The sequence below is a fragment of the Cupressus sempervirens genome, chromosome 10 (assembly GCF_028749045.1).
Source record: "Cupressus sempervirens isolate cs-2001-9-10 chromosome 10, ASM2874904v1, whole genome shotgun sequence".
NCBI lineage: Eukaryota > Viridiplantae > Streptophyta > Pinopsida > Cupressales > Cupressaceae > Cupressus > Cupressus sempervirens.
In genome coordinates this window covers 821,132,216-821,153,017 of record NC_143127.1, presented here as the reverse complement: position 1 = coordinate 821,153,017, position 20,802 = coordinate 821,132,216, and the positions used below count along the sequence as shown (strand labels likewise).

General features: G+C 36.2%; 1 protein-coding gene across 1 annotated transcript in view; it reads left to right on the top strand.

The window, feature by feature from the left end:
* Positions 1-701: 701 nt before the first annotated feature.
* LOC149536469 (uncharacterized) overlaps positions 702-20,802 on the top strand; it is a 39,210-nt gene continuing 19,109 nt past the window's right edge. The window contains exon 1 of the mRNA XM_089805469.1: positions 702-877. Coding sequence (XP_089661595.1) covers positions 814-877 — 64 coding nt within the window. The 5' untranslated portion in view covers positions 702-813. The remainder of the gene's footprint in view (positions 878-20,802) is intronic.

The window sequence follows — 20,802 nt, the reverse complement described above, 5'->3', positions numbered from 1 at the left end:
TTGTTTGGTTGTACAAAAATAAAATAGGAATAAGATTAAGTTTTGTATTTTAAAAAATATTTTTCCTAAATTTTTTTTTAATTTATTATTTTTTTAGTTAATTTATTTTCATTTTCATTTTTTTAAACAAATAGATATAGTTTAAAAAAATGTTATTTAAAAAAATTAAAAAAAAAATTAACAAAAAAAATTTAAAAAGTAAAAGTAAAAAAAAAAAATTCAAAAAAAAAAATCGAAAAAAAAAAATTATTATTATTATTTTTTTTAAAAATTTGAAAATTTAAAAAAAAAAAAAAAAATAAAAAAAAAAAAAATAAAAAACATTTTTTAATAAAAAATCGAAATGGGAATGGAAATGGCCTATTCCAATAATAGATATTATTTGGCATAGACATATGTTCATTTTAGGAGCAAAATTGGAATATGTCTTCCTATTCCCAATTCCGATTGAGCTTACCAAACAGCGAATATAAAACATATTCTAATTTCGTTTTCCTATTCCACTCATATTCCAGCAACCAAAAGAAGCCTTAGTTCGCAAGCACAAAAAAAATCTCCGGGGAAATCTAAGTTCTCGTGAGAGATAAGACATTCGATTGAACTGAAAAGCATAAAAATATGCCACCGTGGCAGAGTAGTGGTCTACGTGTCCAAAAGAAGAGAGTGGATATCTAAAAGTGGCAGTGAATACTATGTAAAATACAGATATCTTATTGCAGGCTTTACGTTTAGTTTACAGCCACACAGACATCAGAACATCATAAATATCCCGCCAGAGCTTTACGCAGGTGAAAGCAGTAGAAAAAATCGAGTATGGCGAAGGTCATGGGTTCAACTCTCAGTCGTGCCTCTGTGATCTCACAAGGCACTCTTAGAGGTGCAAACATTTTCCAAATTTTGTCTCACATTCGATTCTTACTTTTTGATTTCACTGTTACCTGTATGATCTCGGACACCCACAAGCCGAAAGTATTAGCAAAGGAGCTCTGTTTGCACTTCGCATTTTGATGCTCGAATACGTATTAATGTCTTTCTATTAGAAAATCTTTATTTTGCTTGTTATTGAAAGGCTTTTCACTGCAATTTGTTAGCGTTTCTTTATCTTGGACGTGCAAGTACTTAAAAAGATAGATTTAAAAGCCTGGTCCCTAATGACAGTATGATGAAATCCATAAACTATAGTGGGTTTTTTGAGCTAAATTCCACCGCAGTTTCTGCCAAAGACAAAATTACGTAAATTGGAGTATAAAGCTACTTCAAGATTCCCAATTCTGTTTAAAACGAGAGCATATTTGTGATTTAGATTGCCAACACTTCAATAAAACTAATTAAGGTGGCTTTCAAGGACATCACCAAGGTAGATACCAAGTTGGTGCCTGAGACTTCATTTTATGAGCAACAGAAGGTGTTTATTCGATATTTATAACAATTTTCATTCCTCACGTGTTCAATGTGACCACACCTGCTAAGTACACACGGCTTCATCATTAGGTGAATACAGAATATATGAATATCCCTTTTCTTCTGAATTATCAGAAGGGGAAAGTAGTGGGTTTTGGTCTTCCAGGAACATGGGAGCAAGAGCCCAACCTTAATGCTAGGCCACATCCTAACAAATTTTGAACTCTTAACTCCATATTATATCATCGAACGCATTGTAATTTTTTAATTAGTTTAGTTTTTAGGGATCTAGGGTTCTCTGTCAAGTTGAACTTAAACATTGTTTAGTTCTATGAATAGGGCAAGGTCTTATGTTGGAACACAACTTGTCTACCTAGTTTGCAGAACAATGATTTTGCACACAAATGGTACCAGCCCATAAAATGTGCCATAAGCTCGTGGTATAGTCTCAAGCCTAGAACACTTTCTTGCTCTCTTAAAGTATGTTTCCATCATGTTTCCATTAGGGTTTCTTATATAGAGTTTTAAACTAAGTTACAAATGTTGGTTTTGAATCTTTGATGCTGATGCGGGTGCGGGGTGCCGATGCGTGGATGTGCAAATCTATTTTTGGGGGATTTTAGATGCATTTGGGTCTCTCTCTCTCTCTCTCTCTCTCTCTCTCTCTATATATATATATATATATATATATATATATATATATATGCATGCATGTGTGTGTGTGTGCAAAGAAAAATAAACCATTCCATTGCATGATACTTCACCATTGATAGTTCAAATTGAAATAACAGTAATACTAGTAACTATGTAGTAAATTATTCAAGTTCAAGATTCTAATGCATTTTGAATTCAAAATCAAAACATAGTTCATGATTCAATGTTGATCAATCAAGAGTCAAGGTTCAAGATTCACAAATCAAATTCAGTCAATCAAAATCATAAGGGTTCTCAAAAAAATCCACATTCTCATCGTCTCCTTTTGCTGCAAGACTTGCAAGTTCATTTGAACCAAACATGGTTCACTTTTGCTAGATGCACGTGCCCTTATGTTATCAACATCATCATTTGTCATTATACTAAGATCCTAAAATGCTGCATCCAAGTTTGCACATTCAGGGGTTACATCCCAAAGCTTGGTTGACCCTTCCTTGTATTCATCCTCCTTATCTGACAAAAGACGCAAGTTGGTATGTATATAAACCAAGTCCTCAGCTTTCTTTGAACCCACCAGTTGCGCTTCATTGAATGGATATAGGAGTATGTACTCCAATTCTGTTCAGCAGTAGAAGAGCTTGCAACCTGGATATTGTTCATAAAATTAAGCATACAAATGAAAAGAAAATTAAAGAATGTTAAACACTAAATTGAAGAATACAAATGTTAAACAAAAATAAATGGGAACTTACTTGTGAGAGGATCTTGATTGCAAGAGGTTGTATATTCTTGAATGGTTGACCATGCATGTACTGCCATGTCATTTTGGTTCTTTATTGCATATGGAGTAAGTTTTGATCTTGAAGCAAATAAGCCAAGTTCTAGCCTCACCTATTTGTGCATTTCATTGTCTGGGAAGAGTCTTGCAAATGCATTGTAGCACTCAGTAGCAATTTCTTCATTTGCATATGGTACAACTCTATCCAACATAGCAAGTACTTTCTGGCTATAGTACCTTGGAGATAAGGCGTATGCAAGGAGGTGCAAAGGGGTAGTCATCTTTGCCCAACGATGATGAATGATTGCCTCCACCTTATTGCACAAGGCTTCACAGTCTGTGGGGTTATTCTAATGTACTTTAATGGAAAGCTTTACCTTTTCTACCATGGTGTCCATGCCATCATACACATCCCTCAAGTAAGGTGCATTTGTATCAGCAAAGCATAGCTTAGTCATGATAGGCTTGGTGAAATCCAATACAAATCACATACAAGCCCACCAAGCGTCATCCAAGACCAAACCCTTGACCTTTAGGGTTCTCTTTGAATTTAAAGCCTTCCGTACATCCCCATTGGCTAGAAATAACCATTTAGCTCAATGCCACTTGCACCTTGAGGAGTCATCTCATAACAACAGTATGAGATGCAAATTTAGTCTCAACAACCTAAGCAAGTTAAAAATATGACAACAAATATAAAAAAAAGTTATAAAAAAGTAATAATTTGGTAATTGAACATGAATATAAAACTTATTCAAAATAAATAAATAAATGAAACTAATTAGTAAATTACAATTTTAAATTTACCTTCAACAACTCCAACTTGGAGAATGATCTAAATATGGATTTTGACATGTGATGGTTTGTCACAAACATTGTATCTCCTCTCCCTATTGGTATATTTGCTTCACCTAATCTATTTGGGTGCCAATTTGTTGCAAGACCAAGTTGAGAGAGTGTATGGTGCATGATGTCCAAAAAATATGGTCATATCGAGACTCAACCAAAGCACTTGCACCCCTACAATTTTTGGCATTATTTGTGACCACTTGGACCACATTCTCACTGCCCACCATCTCTATTGCCTCAATGAGAATTTTAGAAACAAATTGTGAATCCTTAACTTCTCCTTCACAATCAACCGCCCTCAAAAACATTGCCCCTTTGGGGGACATTGCAATCACATTGGTCCATGGTCGGTTTCTTGTATCTTTCCATCCATTAGACACAATAGTTATACCGAAAGTTTTCCAATAAGTGCTAATTGGTTGAAGAGCTTTGTCTATAGAAATCTTTTCTTTTTGCAAAAGAGTAGTACGTAGCTTTTCAAACCCAGGACTAGTGTAATCAGCTAGCGCTTTAAGGATGACTGTGAACATTTTCTTCAAATATGGCGATCTTACTAAATTGAAAGGAAGACTATTGGCATAAAGTCAACTTGCAATTGCTTCATCAGAAAGCTTTCTTGCCTCCATTTTGAATGCTTGATCCAATGGTGCAAGGACACAAGCTGAGGACCAGGTTTAAGCCAAGGATGAAATTCTAAATCAGAGCATATAAAGCATCAAAAATACATTTAAAACATTTTGTTTTAGGTGTGTGAAGTTGTTTTACTAGTGTGTTTTGGTTTTCAGTAAAATCCTATGTGTGGTGGCAAAGACAAGGTGGAATCCCTATAAGCTCACCTTATCTTTAGCCACTTGGGACTTCTTTATTTTTTTATTTATGTTTTAAATTTTTGTTATGTCTCTGGAGGAAGGCGTCATTCTAAGCTTGGAAAGAGCATGAAAGCAATAAAAAAAAGCTGATGTTAAGTGCAACATGTCATCAAAGTTGCCAAAAAGGAGAATCTTGCATGATTGTTTTTATGCAACTTGTGGGCAACTTTGCAAAAGTATTTGTCTTTTGTGAAAGAACTCAATGGAACTGATCCAAGAACATCTGGTACTCTCTTGGACATTTCGTAGTTGAAACCCTCAAAAAAATGAGGTCCATGGCTGTAAGATCAAGTTTGGAGAACAAAACACTCAATTTTCATTGTTTTTTCTGTATTTTCTGTTGTTGCAGGCCATTGTACGAATATGTATTGTTGCTTTATTGCAGGAAATTGCATGCATGTCATAGGTAATATTGTTAGCTTTCATTTAGAAGTGGTTTGGTACTTCTAAGCTAAGTTGCTGGTTTGCATTCTGGTTCGAATGCAGGTTCAACATTCGGGTTTGAAATTCACTCAAAATAAATTTGGGCTGGGTTTGGGTTCATTTTGGGTTCGTCCGTACAAGAATTTTAAAAATAATTATATATATATATATATATATATATATATATATATATATATATATATATATATATATATCTATATATATATATCTATATATATATGTAAAAATATGCTGCAATTCATACACCACTATATGCTAATATAAAGCAATTTAGCAAAATACACCAGCACATATATTAACAATTTTGCTCGAATGGCATGACAAAATGTCAAAATACACCATATGAATGTTTCGGATCAAAAATTTTAAACCACTAATGTCAACAATACTAATGAGTAATCAGTCATAGACTCATATATGATCAAATATCAGTGTATCATAAAAAACCATCAAATAATATCTTGACCAAGCCAATAAACGGGGACGAGCTCCTTCCAACAGGGACCGGACCAAGCCATCAACAAACATACGCATCCAGATTGTTGCTGCCAAAAATCTCAAATTGTCGTTGCCAAACGTGGGTTGCAATATGGAAAAATTCCAAACATTGTCGTTTTAGGTTTTTATATGTAAATCGATACCTAAAACTAAGTTGACAAGTCAGTAAGATGTCGTAGCCTTGAAATTCACCCAAATTCGTTTCACATTCCTCCTAGGGTCCTCAGATGGCAACCAAATTCGCTCAAAATTCCTTCGAATTCGACCAGGGTTCAAAACTACGAATTCACGGGGAATTTTGATGGTAACCAGTGAATTTGTAACGTTTTCGAACCGACTTCGAATTTGAGTAAATTGAATGTCGAATTTCCTGGTTTTTGAGCGACTATGGTAACTTAGCTTTTAAGTAAAAGGAGCTGAAAGTTATTCTGATTTTGGTCACAACAGGTCTAGATTCAACCTGTAGCAAGGGTTTTGTTCAAAATATGTTAACAACTTGATCTCCCAAGTGTGCCCAGCCATGGTCCTTGGAGATGGTCGTTGGAGAGAATCAAGGTAGTAGGATGTATTTTAGGATTTTGTAATTGTTTTTGCAGCCATGTAGGTAGAAGACAGAAAATTGATGCTCTAGGTGGACATCTCTATGGGTCCACCTAGGAAATTTGTGAAATTAGTGACATATCTTTTAAGTCAAGGTGTTTTAGAAGTTGAAGGTCGGGATTTGGGAGTTTTATAGGATACATAAGACGATCCGATTGGTTAGGACTCAGTAGTGAAGATCATGCGTATAACTAGCACTTCCTTCATTAACCAAGTTGTTTTAACCCTTGTGAAACACATACAAATGGTGTGAATAGTCATATCATCCTTTAGGTTGAGAATTTGATACTTTGGGGTCTTAATAACCATGAAAAGGGTATCCCAATCTATAATTTGTTTGTATGGTCATTTGGGGAATTTAAGAGAAAACTGAGAAAATCAGAAATAGGAAGGCTAATTTGAGTGCCAGGTCTAAAAAATTGAGGGTGTTGTGATGTAGGAGCATCCTGGGCTTGCTGGCAATCCTGCATGTTGGAGGGATTTTGGCTTGAAGTTGTGGACTCGGTCACCAAAGGAGTGGTGCTCGGTCGTTATTGAGTGTAGTTTAGGCCGACGAGCTCAATCATTGAAGGGCCTCGGTCATTGAAGGAGCTTGGCATATATTGTTTCTCGACATTCACCATGGTGCTCGACATGCATTAGGAGTTCGGCATGCACTGGGAGCTCGATTTGCACTGGGAACTCGGTTATGTCTGGTGGAATATTGATGCTTGGCTTGGTTTCTTTGACACTCGGTTTGATCTCTGTCTCTATGGTGCTGAGTTGTCTATGATCCGACTTTTGGCATTTAATTTATGTATGGGTATTTAATTTGTGTTGCAGTCGACTTGTGGCTTATGCAAACATTTAATGTAAGGGTTTTCTTAATTTGTAATGGACTAGGCCGACCTGTGGCTTAGTTGGGTATAAGTAAAGAGATTTTGTGGAGTATTAAGTCATGATTATGATTTCATCTAGCTTGGAGAAGAGGATGAAGTGTAGGAACGAACTTTGAGAAGGGCTAGTAGTCGTGGCTTGGAAAACTAGGAAATTTCTTGGTGGGCTTGGGAGCACAAGTTGAGATTTCCTTAGGGTTTTCTTCCAGGGTGTAGATCTAGACTGGCTGAAATTAGTGTGGAGTGGGATCTTCGGGGATCTTGCAAAACTGTTTTGTAATTGGTGCTGTATTTAGCCCTAACTCGGAAGGCCTTACAACCGGGCATATTGCATGTAAATAGTTATATTTATGAATAAAGTATTGTGATTTGGTATTAGATCTTGCTTTGTTGTTGTGTTTTCATTGTGTTGTTATTTGTAGGGATTTGGATTACCTCCAGGAGGGGTACCCTTGGATTCTGGTTGCATCAGGTGGTACTAGAGCAACAGTTGTTCCTAAGCGTGTAGATAGATCACCAAAGTTGAGGCAGTTTGCACTAGGATCTTGGGTTGGAGAAGGTTGATTTTGTGGAGTTGATTGATCTTTTAGATTTGTGGATTTGTTGTAAAGGGTTTGCAAAGGATCTTGGAAGATGCCTCCAAGAAGATTGGACCCTAGAGCGATTGGTGATCTTAGTGACGCTGTGGAAGAAAGGATCTCAAAGAAGGTTAAAGCATATTTTAGATCTGAAATGGAGGAGGTTAAAGCTAGTTTAAGATCTCAAATGGTGTTGATGAAGAGTGACATGATCGCTGAAATTGTGAGTGCTTTAGGTGGTGTACCTCAGCATGTGGGTATTGAAGGTAGTTATGAGGAAGTTGTTGGATTGAGTGGTGAGGACAAAATTGATCATGGTGAGAGACCTATTGGAACTAGGGCTGATCAATTTGCTAGACTTGGATCTCAGTTAAAGTTGATGGAGGTTTCTAATTTCTCATGTACTTTGAATCTTGAAGACCTGATTGATTGGGTTGGTGAATTGGAAGACTACTTTGAGCTTGAGGATATTGAAGATCCACTCAGAGTAAGGTTGGCACAAATTAAGTTGAAAGGACATGTTGCTCTTTGGTGGAAAGAACTGCAAAGAGATAGAGAAGAGGAAGGTGAAATGAAGATCACTAGATGGAGGTTGATGGTAACTAAGTTGAAGGCTAAGTTCATTCTTGTTGATTATGAACTTGAGTTGTTTAGGAGGTTGTAGAATCTGAAACAGAAAGATATGTTTGTGAAAGATTATACCGAGGAGTTCTACAAGTTGACTATTCGGTTTGGGCATAGAGAATTGTCAAAGGAGAAGGTAGCTTGGTATATTAATGGTTTGAGATTTAATATCCAAGATGAGGTTGGTATGTTGAAGATTGATACGGTTGAGGATGCTTATCAATATACCTTGAAGGAAGAAGATAAGTTGAAGAGGAAAAGTCAAGGCAATGCTAGAGGAAAGGAGAAGTAGGATAGCTCGACAAAAACTAAACCAAGTACAAAGATGAAGCAAAATCTATTGATCAGAAAAGGAGGACAGGTGGAGGTGAGTTCAGAGATAATTGCTATAGATGTGGTGAAGAAGGGCATGGATCTTTTGAATGTCCTCATGGTAGGAGAGTTGTTGTTGTGAATGAGGGTGAAAACAATAGTTTGCAAACTCTGCGAGTACTCTCATTTTTTTTTGCTGGGCGAGTACTCTCAACTTTAACTCGCATATTTATAGATGTAAAACAACGTAGGTAAAAATGTCGATGCAAGGAAAACACTAGATAAGATGCATTTTTCACATGATTTTACTGCCATAAAACTATGTGTTTTCTCTATTGAGATGTCAATTTAGAATTCAATACAAATTTGTAATTGAATTCTACAAAGAATATATGTTTCTTTAAGAGATTTTAAATTTTAGTACTTATCGAGTTGTCGAGTTTTTCTCGAGTTTTTGTCAAGTATATGAAGAGTTTTTGCTGAGTTGAAAATTTTGGGCTTCCTGAGTACTCTCTAAGTCCGAGTTTGCAAACTATGGTGAAAACCATGAGAGTCAACCTGAGCAAGGCGAAAGTTTACTGGCTCGGCAAGTACTGGTTGGTCAGAGGACACTGGATTCTTGTTAGAGAACTAGTTTGTTTAGGACTCATTGTAAGTTTGGTGGAAAAGTTTGCAATGTGATTGTGGATAGTGGTAGTATAGAGTCAGACAACCTTGTTGCTGAGGAGATGGTTCAGAAACTTGGTTTGAAGAGAGTGAGACATCATTTTCCTTATAGGATTGGCTGGTTGGCTGGTTGCAAGGTGAGCATGCTTTGGAAGTAAGGGGGCAGTGCCTTGTTGATTTCCAGATTGGGCAGTATAAGGATCAAGTGTTGTGTGATATTGTAGACATGAACAATTGTCATGTGTTGCTGGCTAGACCTTGGTAGTATGATTGCAGGGTTGTGCATGATTGTGTCAAGAATATGTTTACCAGTTGAGAAAGGTGGCAGGAAGCATTCCCTGATTCCTTTGCATAATGAAGAGCTTGGTAGGAGGAACCTGAGTATTGGCAGCCGCGTTGAGTTGAAGGATTCTGAAAGGATTGGAGATTGGCATGGAAAATAGACATGTGGAACATCGAGGATGGATGTGAAGAAGCATAAGAAGAGCAAGGGAAAGAGTGTACAAGTTGATGACTTGGAGGATATGTATGTGAAGAATCAATTTGGGATTTATGTGCTGAATTCTAGAAGATGTTCTTCCAACCACTGAGAACATCTTTTCGAACCTGGGGTGTCTGATGCAAGAGCATCTTGGGCTTGTTGGCAATCTTGCATTTTGGAGGGATTTTGGCTTGAAGTTGTGGACTCAGTCACCAAAGGAGTCGTGCTCGGTGGTTATTTGGTGTAGTTTTGGCCAAGTAGCTCGGTCATTGAAGGTTCTTGGTCGCTGAAGGAGCTCGACATATATTGTTTCTCAGCATTCACTGTGGTGCTTGGTATGCACTGGGAGCTCGACATGCACTGGGAGCTCGGTTTGCACCAGGAACTCGGTTATGTCTGGTGGAATGCTGATGCTTGGCTTGGTTTCTTTGACACTCGATTTGGTCTTGGTCTGTGTGGTGTCGAGTTGTCTGTGAGCTGACTTTTGGCATTTAATTTATGTCTGAGTATTTAATTTGTGTTGCAGTCGACTTGTGGCTTATGTAAACATTTAATGTAAGGGTTTATTTTAATTGTAATGGACTAGGCCGACCTATGGCTTAGTTGGGTATAAGTAAATGGGTTTTGTGGAGTCTTAAGTCATGATTATGATTTCATCTAGCTTGGAGAAGAGGATGAAGTGTAGGAGTGAACTTTGAGAAGGGCTAGTACTTGTGGCTTGGAAAACTAGGAGATTGCTTGGTGGGCTTGTGACTTCCAGAATGTAGATCTGGATTGGCTAAGATTAGTGTGGAGTGGGATCTTCGGGGATCTTGCAGAATTGTTTTGTAATTGCTATTGTATTTGGCTTTAACCCAGAAGGCCTTACAGCGGGGCATATTGCATGTAAACAATGATATTTATGAATAAAGTATTGTGATTTGTTATCAGATCTTGCTTTGTTAGTGTGTTTCCGTTATGTGATTATTTGCAGGGATCCGGATTACCTCCAACAGGGGTACCCTTGGATTCTTGTTGCATCATGCTGGGATCTCGAGGCTTACAAGTCTTAAAGAAGTCCGAAAAGTGTACTCTAAACAGTTCTTAGTTTCTCTAAATTCTTCCTTGACATAGAGGTAGAACACCAGTTTCATAAGACTATTACTAACCCAAGCAACTAGAAAGCTACACATGCATTTACAAAGTTGTAGGTCTGTATTGATGGCTCTAACATGTTATTATGGTGTCCTTATTAACATCTCTCAGCTTAGTTCATGAGTTCTAAACATTTCCCAAGTTTTTCCCCTATAAGTAGAATTCAGCCTATAGGATCATCTGGGATGTGCCAGGTTAGAAGTTACAATTAATGTAACCAAAAATCAGTTGATTGTTTGAATTCAAGGTAAGACAAGAGTAAGGATCTGGAGGATGTATATTAGTTTAGATATTCACCCAACTGGTGTATTGGTCCCTTGATGCATCTCAGTTGAGTGAGTTAGCCTCTTGAGATTTCCAAGGTTTGACATCTACATCATCCAACGGACTTCTTTTGTGGGTAATAACTTCTACTTCTTTATCTTCCTCTCCCACTTGCAAGAATGGATGTTTGGAGAAGGCAACATGATCGGTGGGTACATTCTCTTTGCTCATTGTGGATGGTCCTCCCTACAAATGATCCTCTTAAAAAATAATGACCTTGCTTTCAAAATGCCAAAATGGAGACCAACTGAGAAGAGAGCTCAATTGCAAACAAAATGAGAAGAATGAGCAATGAATGGCCTTTTTTAGTGCCATTTTAGGCTTTTGAGGCAAAAAGGAGCAAAAATATAATTAAAAAAATCAATTAAACACATGTTTTTCAAAGTCACCTAAGTGATTGGGCATTGAAATAGTCCGGATGCTCTCCAAATGCACTTGACTGTTGTTTGGGTTCTTTTGGGATGCTCTCGGATGCATCCAGTGCGCATCCACAGACACTGGATGAGCTTCCCGTGCGAATCATTGCAGCATCCAAACACATCCGAGCATCCTAACGCACCAGAACTGTCATCGATTGATTTCTTGAATGCACCGGTATCTTAGGTTTTAATTGTAAGCATCTTCCCTCTGTGCAGAATCAAGAACAATTCATCTCATGTTAATAGCTAATTTGTTTGGCCTTCTTGTAAGTTTGGTTTTGGTCTTGTGTGGGCTTTGAGGAATGGAGAATGGAAGGCTGACCAATCCCACTTTGATCTGGTTCTTCACCTAGTGTTAGTGACATTTTAATAGATAAACTGAATTCTGATCAACTTTAAACTGCCCAAGTTGTAACACTTCCAAGCTCATAATAACAGGAACAGAAACTTCCACTGCAATAATAGCAGTCTCGTTAAATTTTCTTCTTTTGTATGAAACTGAAATTTTGTGATGAGACAGCTATCGAGTTTGTCGTTTACTTAGGGAGCTTCTAATATGATTGGCATGCAACATTTGGGTAATCTGTAATAGTTTTCCTTAGGTCAATGATACCTCATGACATATGGAGATTAAATAATCCTAAGCTTGGGTGTAAAGTGCCATCAACACTGTACTAGGAACTAAGCAGAACTTCTTGATATCATTTTCAGGTCTAATCATGAATAGTTTGAAGTTTCAGTTGCAGTCAATGAAATGAGTGAAATATTCATTTAACAATACGAAGGAATATAGAATGTAAAATGCTGATTTGATTATCTCCATTCATTCAGTTTCCCATTACATACTGAGAATGCATTATTGATATGGATTTGAAAATATAACTGAAATCTACAACTACCTGTAACAACTGATTAATTGCATAAATTAATGGACATTTTGAAGAAATCTCCAAAATATTTGCTAACTATCTAGACTTAGGGCCTCTCCCTGGATATCTCCAAAAAATGTTGAATCTGCATTCTCCAATCATTGGTGCAGCCATTCTGCAATCAACTATGAATAATCAAGGTTGCACTGGGACAGGGGTACTTGGGTACTTAGGGTACTGCCATACCGATAACAATACTTGTACAACTATTTTTCAAAATAGGGGATAGTGGTACTTGGGTATGTCAAACTTTAAAAAAATATAATTTAATATTTGTAGAGAATCTGAAAATATGAGTCATAACAATGGTTTTTGAAAACAAGAACAGTAATAAAGTTTGGAGATGTAATGTATGTTTTCAGTTTTAGATTAGCAATATGTTTGTAATAATAGTATTAGATAAATGTTTAGATGCATAACAGAGAAGGGAGCTTTAAACATGAACAAGAAAAATCATATAACAATGACATATTGTAAATGATAAATTTCTTACTTTTGAACACTGATAAAGTTTACTTTTAATCTGTATTGTATCAACATTTCAAACTGATTACGTATTGAATTAAGCTCGATAAACAACAAGCTGATACGCAAACAAAATACTAAAACGAAAATCAGAAATCTTAATCAAGGCCCTTAGCTATGATGCTCACCACTGAGTACTACATACTTGGGGTATGTGTACCCGGTCCTTGGGTACGCATCCTAGAAGTGTGGGTAGGTGTACCCATGCAACCTAGTGAATATTAAACAATCAACCATCATGAGTCACTGTCTTGACACTCACTCCAATCAGAGATGATCAAACTAAAGTTGACCATCGTAAGTCGCTATCATCGTTGGTGCTCACTCCAAATCATGGCCATGCATTGTCATCTATCTCTGTCTGCACTGTCTAGAACTCTGCAACTTGCAATCTCAAGATCTTAATCAAATTGGATCTCAATAATCCTGGGACCAGTCCTGTGGTCTATCCACAAATCTGCAATAGAAAGGATCAAACAATGTCCAAAGCTATTGCCACAGCAACTTAAGCAAAGTCGGAAATAAACCAACAATGCCAACAAATGTCCTTTGTGTAAGGAAAACACACTACAACAACTGCATCAACATCATTAGGGTAAATCATGAAAATTCAAATCAAAGGCATTCCAAGCATAATAGGAATCACTAATTATCATCAATATTATCATCACCAAAAAGCTTGTTATCACCAGCATCACTATTAATGTCATTGTCATTGTCAACAACATTATCAACATCATTTTCATTACTAATTGTAGCTTCAACAGTACTCAACATACCCTTATTTGGAGCATTTGGTGCCATGTCTATCAAAGATGTGACAACTAAAGAATCTGAAGAAGCACTTAATGTTTCCCCTGAGATTGTTTCAAACAAAGGTTGAGAATTACATAAGACAGTATTTTGCACTTTTTTTTAAAAACAATGAAATGTTGACCACCTAAAGAATAGGGATTTAGATCGATGCAGTTTTTTTTTGCATTTAATTGTGTGCATTATTTTTGCATCCATAAAAAGCTGTATCGATTTAAATGATGGATTGTGGAAATCTTTTCATGCTAATAGAGATTTAGATCAAAACAAGAAATTGATACATGACCATGATGACCACAATAAGAACATGATTTTGGTTGAACCATATTAAAAATTGGTAGAGGAAGCTTTTAATTGACATGAATTCAGAAGTTCTTTAGAGACATATTTGATAGGTTTCAAATACTTAAAGGGACATAAGACCCAGCAAAACCCTTATATAACCAAGACTACATTTTCCCTTGTTTATTTTCTGAGCCACTATCTTTCACAATGTGTTTTTCACTTGCTTGTTGTGTGGAAATACTAGAAAGAATATCTTGTTCAACATTTTTCTTCTGTGTTAAGGCATTAGGTGTTTGATTGTGCAACCTATCCATCTTTTGTTGTAGGAAAATAAATTGAGCACAAACTGCATAACAGTGGGCTGAAATAGTCTCCAACATTTTGCTATTTGGTTTGTTTCTTTTAAATTGTCAATTTTGATGCATAAAAGAATAATTCCATATTCAATCAAAGTAGATCCCAGTTCCCATGATGCAGGCTCAATCAATACCTTACAAACGCTGATTTCTTCTTATTTAAAAGAAATACATTATAACTGCAAATCCATACTTCATTTCTCTAAAACAATTTTTACCTTATTAAAAACTGTTCGAAATTTCTACATTGATACTTACATCACTCTCCTCCTTCCTTTCTCCTTTATTTTGCAGCTTTATTCTTTAAACTCTACATATCGACAACGTATTCTTAGGATGTAATGAAAAAATGAATGCAATGGAGATTATTGTATCATCATTATATAATTTATATTCCTTCACTAAATACCTTGTGACCATAGTAGAGGTTAGTTCTTAATATGTGAATTATAGTATAAAAGTGTCATCCTTTCCCTTGATGACGTCATTTCAATTACCTACCACCCAACCTTTTTGATTGCCACCTGTTACTAATAGTAATATATATATAATTGGCATGGCAGGCAAAGATTCAATCCCAATTGGTTAATGTTTACACAGGAGAGTTGGTACCGTCTTGTGTATGCCCTGTATGACACACATTTTGGGCATATATCTATTCTTTAATTTGAAGTCCTTTAGTTATTATATAAACTTCAATTAATATGACAATCTACAGAACAACATTGAATAATAGTGTGGGTTAAGACTTTTTGGGGCTGACCAGATAACAAGCAATTGCCACAAAGCAATTTTCGTCTACAGACTTATTATATAAATAGATCTTGGAATATGGAATTATAGTGTTGGTTAAAATCCTTTTAAAGTGAAATATGATTAATTTCAGTTGGTTGAAAGAACGGTGCATATATCTTTGAAGAACTACAATTATCATAACCTTCAGGGAGCAAAAGTACACATGTAAAATTTTTTTGTGCATGCTCAAGATTTATTTGTTTATTATTATTTAATCTAACTTACAATGTGCAGTGACATAAGTCTTACATATGCTAAAGCTGCATATTTTTAGTTGGTAAGTGTTGGAAATGTGAGGTAGGCTAGGTTACTGAGAGGGGAGGGGTGAATTAGGAACCTATAAAACTTTAACTTAATTTACCAATTAATCCTTCATATAATATTCTGATCTAATTGCATGAAAGAATGAAAGCAATAAAACATTCATAATACTTTGACACAAGATATGGTGACCTAGAAACCTTCCAAATAGAAAATAAAACTGGGGTGGGCATGATACCCACAAACTTTAGTATTGCAATATAAAGTTGGTTGGTTAAGATTTACAATTGATCACTTTTGATGATCTGCCCTGTTAGGAACAATGAGGACTATTAGGTCCATCTTGTGAAAGGATTTACAAAACATACAATGAAGTATGCACTTGGTAAAGAGATTTGATAAAGATTGTTAAGTCTACTCGGTTAAATAATTTAGCTGATACACCTGTTAGGATGAACCAGTGGCTGATCTTTGATCTGTGACTCTGATTTGCTAGTTGAGATTCTTTTGAAATGTAACAATCACCTTGCTGTGATAGATAACTCTTTGCTGTCCGTTATACTGCTTGTAGCCTTTACAATTCACACTTCAAAGCCTTTACAATTCACACTTCAACTCTCTATATTTGCATCATACTTTCTTCTATATCATATTTGAATGTGATAGAATACATTACATATATATCAATCCAAATCATAACTCATCAAAGTCAGCTACAACATAGGTTTCCATCAAGATCACAAAGTCGGCTAAACTGCTGGCACTCGGGTTTTGAAGACAAACTCAGTGAGGTTCTGATACACGGCAACCATTGTGAACACTTGGCATCGTCATGCACTCGATAGACGTAGAAGCTCATACTAATCACTTCCAAGTAGCCTGAACTTGGTCAGCACTTGCGTGACTCGGTGACTACTGCGAAACTCGGCATATAAACTAAATCACTTGGTTGACACTCCTTGACTCGGTCAACACTCCTTGACTCAGTCAACACTAACACTTCGAGCTCGGTATAAACTGAATCACTTGGTTGACACTCCTTGACTCGGTCAACATTGGATTCACATCACTAATACTGTAAGGTCGGTAGATAGTGGAGACCATGGTTGACACTGTGCAACTTGGTTAATACTGTGAAGCTCGGTTAGCACTGTCACTGATCAACTCGGTAAATATTGCTCAGCATGAACTGCATATTGATTCTTGAACTCGATTGTAGCTGTAGAACTCGGTAGTACCTAGATTACTTGGTTAACATTGCAAACTGCAAGATAAGCTTGGTAGCAACTTAACCAATTGACTAAGTGCGAGTCACTAATAAAAAAACTTTGACCATAATGTTAGCAATCTCCCCCTTGGCATTACTGACAAAAACACTTATCAATCCAAAACTGAATTCTCAAAATTTCAAGTCCAAAACATTCTTTATCGCCTTTTTGTATCTACAACTCAGTAATCATACTCTATTTTTGAGATTTTTCAAAATTTGCTTTTGTAAAGGATGTTTTTTGATTATCTGTACATGTATTTGTATAATACTACGTTGCTCCCCCATACATATATCTCATGTTATACTTATTCCAGTACTCTTCATATATACATTCATCTTATATACTTCTTCTTCTTTATATATATATATATTTCATATTATACTTCTCCCCCTTTTTGACATAAATGCCAAAGGTGTATGCTACATGGTAATGCCAAAATGTGACAAAAAGTTAGAATGTACCTTCAAAATTAATGCCATTGTCTTGTCCCAATTTTATGTAACACCTTGCTTGCATGAAATGCAATATGCAATTCTACTCATAACTCCGTGTGATCAACTATGGAGAAGTTATTGTCATGGATGAGAGTTTTGGCATGTGCAATGTGCTTTTGCAATGCATCCATGTTTGGAAGAATCATGCCTTGGATGTCTACAAGTGTTGTCTTAATCTTGGCTTCTTCTCTTAATAATTCTGCTCGCAAATTTGTCAGAAATTTGATCTTGAGTAGTGAGCAAAACTATAGCTCAGGTCAAGTGACAATTGATGTGCACGTGCGTTCAAGTCTTCATCTAAGATAATTATTCTTTGATTCCTTGGGTGAAGATAGATGTATCATACAACTTACTAAATAATGAAGTTACATTATTTGTAGATGTCTCCAATGAACTGAGAGTAGTAGACAATTCTACTTGATTGATTGCAATTTTTTGCGCTACTTGTTCCAATACCTTGTTTTCAAATTTTCTCTTCGCTCTTTGTAGCAACTTTTCTTGTCCCATCAGATCTTTACTGAATTTCTGAACAACTTCTGCTAACTGATCCAAAATAGGTTGTGTACTATCAACCTCAATACTTAGCGCATCTACAAGTATGTTCTTTACATCTTCAAGCACTTGGATTTCCTTGCTCTTTTCTTCTCTAAGCTTTTGTTGCTTAGCTCTCTTTTGCAGTAGTTCACCCATGATGTTCATTTGATCAGGATTTAGAGTAGAGATATTCCAATTCCGGATAATTATATCCTCATCAAGATCAGTATCTTCTTCTTTACCGTTATCTTTGAGTGAAACTTTAGTACTCGGTTGAGACTTGATCTGAACTGTCCTTGTACTAACTGAGTGTGGAATAGAGACAATAGTAGAAATTGAGGGGTTAGCAACAAAAGTGGATATTGAACTGATAGTAAAAACACATTGTTGTTGCATTGTCAAATCTGATGATGATGGAGGCACTAGCTACTCAGTAGATGAAGTGCTGATCACATTAGTCAATATAGTACTCAGTTGAATAGGTGCAAAGATTGGTTGGGTGCTTGGTGTTGTGGGGGTTGCCACACCCAACTTGGTAGAAGCTTTCTTTGAGCTTGATGGCATTAAAGTTTTGCTTGAAGAGTGAGGAAATGAGGCCATTACGGTTGCTGCAATCTTCTCTGTGTCAATTTCCTCAATGCTCTAAATCTCAAGGAGATTCTCCTCTGTAGCTTCCTGTTCTTCCTCTTCATTATCTAGATTTACATCTCCAGTTTCCACATCTTCTTCATTATTATCATCATCCTTGTCATCTTCATCATCTTTATCACTAACATGAACAACAAAATCACTTAGTTGATGCAGGTTGTAAATGTTTTTCCATGTGGTAGTAGCAGATTTTACCACAGATTCAATGTCTTTCATTAGCACAAGACATGTGTTGAACTTAAGAGTGAGCTTTTCTTCATTCTTCTTCAAAGATTCTTTCACCTCTTTTTCACTAAGACTCGGCATGAGTTGCCTCAAAGTTTGTTCAAATATGTCTTTTGATGTTTTCCTTGCATTCTCCCATTTGGGTTTGATTGCTTGCAAAAGCTCCTCAGGAATTTGCAGAGCAAGCTGATTAGGTGAGTACTTCCACTTACCCAATGTTGACATCATCAGGTCCTCAATCTGCTTCTTCTCATCTGCATTCCAGGTCTGATATCTAAGAGATTGGAAGTTTTCCATTCCAGCTCCTCTTTCTATTTCATTTAATTTTTCTTCGAATGTTGGTGGAGGTTTCTTGAAAATAATTTCCTCGGCATCCTCCTCACCTAACTTCAATTTCTTCCTAGATTTTGATGCTATTCTTGTGAATATAGCAATGGATGACTTGGTAGGTTTGGTTATGATAACTTTACCTTTCTTCCTTATAGGCTCTTTGTAACAAACGAATAATGACCATTATCGATAAACAAGTAGACAAACATTTTCATAGAGTACAACGACTATATTTAACTAACTCTTTCACATGACTGAAGAAAATCCATTTAATTCAACAGCTATGATAAATTTAAATTAGGTCAAAATTTGGGATGTAACATGCCCTTCCTCTTATCTTTTCATCGTCCCCAATGAATGTCACCACAAATTTTAAAAACAATATTTATTCAAATCATTATAGAAATAAAAGAACAAAAGGGTAAAAGTTTAGGCTCTAGCTCTGGAGAAAAGATGGGGGTATTTTTGGAAAATTTCATTGTAATCTTCCCAAGTAGCATTATCTTCCGTAGATTGATCTCACTGGACCTTGCATTGAGTCACATCTCGATTTCATAAGCGTAGCTTACGCACCTCGAGTATTCTGAGTGGTTCTATTTCCACCACCCTTGGTTCTTGTACTTGCAATAGGTTCCAATCAATTATATAATCATGATGAGTGATGTATTTCTGAAGGTATGACACATGGAAGACGTCATGCATCCTTACAAGAGTTGGTGGCAGGGCAATTCTGTAGGCTACCGGGTTCATAATTTCCAATATTTCAAAGCAACCCACATACCTTGGGGCCAACTTGGCATTCTTACCAAACTTGATGGTACTCTTTTGAGGTTTTACTCTTAATAGCACCTTTTCTCCCATTGAGAATTCTCTAGGCATTCTTTTTGCATCCACATAATTTTTTCGTCTATTATTAGTTTATTTCAAATGTTGACGAATTTTTAATCTCCTATCTTCCATTTCTTTGAGCATTTCAGGTCCAACAATTATTCTGTCTTCTACTCTATTCCAGCTTACCAAAGTTCTACATTTGTGACCATAAAGAGCTTCAAAGGGAGCCATTTTGATGGTGGATTGCTAGGAGTTATTATAAGCAAATTCTACCAAGGGCAGGTACATTTCCCACTGGTATTGCCAATCCATACAATAAAATTTTAAAAGATCTTCTAAAACCTGGTTTACTCTTTATGTTTGACCATCAGTCTCGGGATGATAAGCTGATCTGATGTTTAGCTTAGTCCCTAACGCGAAAAATAATGTTTGCCAAAATCTAGAAGTTATCTTAGCATCCCTATCTGAGCTAATTTTCTTTGGAACTCCATGTAGTCTGAAAATCACATTTATGAATTTATGAGTGATTTCTGGTGCTTCATCGGTTAGATTTCCCAATATAAAATGAGCAATCTTAGTCAATTTATCTACCATTAGAATGGTGTTGTGTCTATTCCATGTCATAGGTAACCCTTGTACAAAATCCATGGAAATTATCTGCCATTTCCATTCTAGTATCTCATTTGGGTGTAAAGAGCCACCTGGATAATGATGTTTTGCGTTTACTCTTTGGCATTCTAGGCATCCTGCCACAAATTCTGTTATTTCCCTTTTCATTCCTTTCTAAAAATAGAGGTTTTATATCGAACAACATTTTAGTCACTCTAGGGTGATTCCTGAATACGAAGCTGAATGAGATTCTTCTAAAATCATTCTTCGAAGTTCAATTTTGTTGGGTATATAAATCCTGTCATGATATCTTAACAATCCATCCTCTTCTATCTTAAATTCTGAATAATTGGGATCCTGTGGGTCTCTGATAAGAGCTTGGCTAATCTC